General features: G+C 38.9%; 1 protein-coding gene across 1 annotated transcript in view; it reads right to left on the bottom strand.

The window, feature by feature from the left end:
- The window catches only part of LOC102844273 (EGF-like module-containing mucin-like hormone receptor-like 4-like), a 57,484-nt gene that overhangs the window by 48,103 nt on the left and 5,622 nt on the right, over positions 1-3,759 (bottom strand). The window contains exon 4 of the mRNA XM_006896415.1: positions 363-516. Within this exon, the coding sequence (XP_006896477.1) occupies positions 363-516 (154 nt within the window). The remainder of the gene's footprint in view (positions 1-362; positions 517-3,759) is intronic.

The raw sequence follows: 3,759 nt of genomic DNA, 5'->3' as shown, positions 1-3,759 counted from the left end.
GTGCAACCAAGTAAACGAAAACTGTTAACTATCTCAATCTCTTCACCATCCACACTGATGCTGTGTAATAAAGTATTCATGAATGAGTGATTGAAAAAAAACACAACACTTTGTAAACTTTTACTCAAATCACATTTTAAAAGAGAAAAATATTGTATGACAGATGATTAAGTAGAGATAATACTGTTAGAAACCCAAGAAAGAAAGTAAAATTATAGATAGGATATTTCTATCAAGTTGGTCACTATTGTTACGGACATGGATGAGATCAAAGACAGCAAAGAGAGAAGAGACAAGGGTCAGGACAGAGTCCTGTTCTCTTACCCAGGCCTGAAATCATGTTCGAAAGAGCATTTGGATGTTTATAACAATCTGGATGGCTGATGGCAAAGAGGCTAGCCACCCAGTTAAAGAAAGAAAATTTGGGGACACAGTAGCATTCATAACTTCCAAACGTATTTTTGCAGTATGCACTTGACTTGCAAGGTGGCTGGCCAGTTGTACATTCATCAATATCTGTAAATCAAGAGAAAACATTGCTTTACATATTCATAAAACCATACACTCATTATCCATAATTGTCTTTAAATTTGTGCTCTCCAAATAAGGTCTCTTATTTCTGGACTGGATGACTCAACACTACAAAGATTATCATTCTCCCTATTAACACATTTAGTACCATTAAAATAAAAAAATTCTAGGTTATTTTATGGAGTGATATCTTGTAGGAACAATCAGGATGCACGTATGGTATCAGAACGCTGTTAATAAAATGCTAAAGTTTATGTATAGGAAGAATCAATCTAGGAAGGGGAAGGAGGAGGTAGAAAATGAATTGATTGACAGTGAGCACTAATTGGGATGGGTGAAGAGAAGATTGGTGTGGACCATCAGACATCGTGTGTATTGCAATTGGTGTTGTGGGACAAGAAGGTACATGAATGACTATTTGGAAAACAACAATAATAATATACTTTGTACACTTTCACTGAAATAATATAAAAAAAGGGAGTACCAGTGACTTAGTAGTAAGGAGTTGTGCCACCAACCCAAAGGCACATGGTTTGAATCCTCTATCTTCTCTGTGGGAAAAACAATCTCCTCCCATGCGATTTGCTGCATCCCCCATTAGCTTTGGATAGGTTCTGACTTGATAGTGCTTAACAACGACAGCAGTAAATAATAATAATAATAATAATAATAATAATAATAATAATAATAAAAGTAGCTGGAAATTTTATGATTAGGGGCACCATCTTTACCAGACATGAAATTCACTACAGGGAGCCCTGGTGGCACAATGGTTAAGCATTGGATGCTAACTCTTAGCTGTTCAAAGCCACCCAGTACCTCTAAAGGAAGAAGACCTTGCATTCTGCTCTCCTAAACATCACAGCTTAGAAAACTCCATGGGGCTGTACTCTGTCACATGGGGCTCCTATGAATCAAAATTGAGTCCCTTGAACCTAATACCAAGAGCAAACATTCAGTCTATTGGCTGCTATGGTGTGGATTTTGACCCATGACAACCTTATCCATGTGTTAGAATAGAACTGTGTTCCACAGGGTTTTCATTGGCTGACTTTAAATACAATACATTGCCACAACCCAAAGGCACTTGATTCAAATCCATCCTGCTTCCCTGGAGAAAGATGGGCAATCTCCTATGCAATTTACAGTCTCTGAAAATGCACAGAAAGGTCAGCCATGAGTTGATTCTCACACAACGGCAATGAAGGTTTTATTGAGAGATTACCAGTTATTTACAAAATCTACACTAATGACCAATATTTTGGCCACCAGCTGATCACAGTACCCATTTGTATCACTCAGGAATGACAAACAGACTCTGCTGTTGTGTCAGAATCAACAGTGGATTTTCAGAGACAGTTGTTTGTATGGGAGGAAATTGTCCATCCTTCTTTCACTGAATAACGGTTGATTCAAACTGTACGCCTTTGAGGTTGCAGCACAGTTTTTTACCACTAGGCCTCCGGAGCTCCCTAAACATATGATAAAGCTTTCATAAGCATCTGAAGATAGAACCCGAACAGGCAAATACATCAGTAGAATATACTACTAGTCCAGAAAGAGACCCCAGTCTTCATGCATTAATACATGACAAAGGTGATGTGTCAGAGCACTTAAAATATTTTTATGTTTGTAATTTTATATTTGTTCGCACACAAAATTCATATACATTGTGTTTCACGCTTTCCTTCAGTCACATTGTGGACTTAAACTCAAAACCATGTAGGAACCAGATTAAAAGTGGACGGATCCCTATTTTGGGACATTGAGTGGTGCAAATGGCTGATGCATCTGACTAGTAACAGAAGAGCTGGAGGTTCAAGTCTGCCTGAGGTGCCTCAGAAGAAAGGCTTGGTGATCTACTTTTGAAAACAGTCACTGAGAACCTCATCGAGGACATCTTTACCCTTACACACACACACACACACACACACACACACGGTTACCATTAAGTCAAGGTTGGTTCAATGGCAACTGGTTTGGGATTATTTCTTCATAACCTCCATATAGAGGGGAAAGACTTCTTAATTGTGACTCAGCGCCATTGATAAACTTGTCAACATTAAAAGAAAAAAAATAGCATGGGAATAAAACACACTATAAACAAAATGAAAAGACAATGTACCCTACATGTAATGGAGGTGGTTGTAAAATGCTAGGAAATTTGCTGATGTCAATGAATTGCACATGTGAAAAATATTGAAATGGCACATGTTTGGTGGTGGTTGTTGCTGTTGTTCTGTGCCACTGAGTAGACTACGACTCATAGCAACCCTATGCGCAATAGCTCTGGACTTAGCTCTATTCTGAATCAATCTCACTGTCTCTGACAAACCTACCCTCATTACCCCAGTTGCTGTGTCACTACATCTCACTCAGAGTCTTTCTCTTCTTTGCTATCCCTTGACCCTTCCAAGTATATCCTTCTCCAAAGACTGGTCCATTCTGGCTACATGTCCAAAGTGAGATGGAGTCTCAAAATCCTTGCCTGCAAGGAGCAGCTAGGTTTCACCCTCTTGTGGACAGATCTGTTCGTTCTCTTGGCAGCCCATGGAATGTTCAATACTCTTCTCCAATACCACAGTTCAAAGGCATCAATTCTTCTTTTGTCCTTGGTCATTGTCCAGCTCTCTGATGCATAACAAACAATTGCAAAGACCATGGCCTGGATCAGGCCCACCTTTATCTCTAGACTCACATCCTTGTTCTTCAGCACTCAGCAGAGGTCCCTGACAGCAGATTTTCCTAGTGCAATTTATATTTTAATTTCGTGACTGCTGGTTCCAAGAGTGTTGATTGTGGAATTGAGCAAACTGAAATTGTTAATAATATCAATCTCTTCTCCATCTATCATGATGCTGTCAATCGGCCCAGTGGTGAGAATTTTCACTTGGTTATCTATGTTATTACTGTTATGAGTCATCAAGTCAGAACCAACTCATAGCTGACCTTTTAGCAAGTTTTCAGAGGTTGTAAATCACACAGAGGGATATTGCTCATCTTTCTTTTTTAAAATTATTATTAAATTTTATTAGTTTTAGTGAACATTTACAGAGATTTTGGGTTCTCATTCATTCATTGTTGCACTGTTTTCTCTATCTTCTTCCCCAGTTCGTTCTTCTTCCCCCCACTCCGAATGTCTGTTTTAATTGTCCAATTGCCACAGTGCTTGTCGAAGCCAGTTCTGATTAATCTCCTTTGTCAGTGTGTCCTTTGCCATTCCCTATC

Source organism: Elephantulus edwardii, unplaced genomic scaffold, assembly GCF_000299155.1.
Source record: "Elephantulus edwardii isolate Elephantulus edwardi_28Jun2011 unplaced genomic scaffold, EleEdw1.0 scaffold00185, whole genome shotgun sequence".
Taxonomy (NCBI): Eukaryota; Metazoa; Chordata; class Mammalia; order Macroscelidea; family Macroscelididae; genus Elephantulus; species Elephantulus edwardii.
This window is presented reverse-complemented; position numbering and strand designations above follow the sequence as displayed.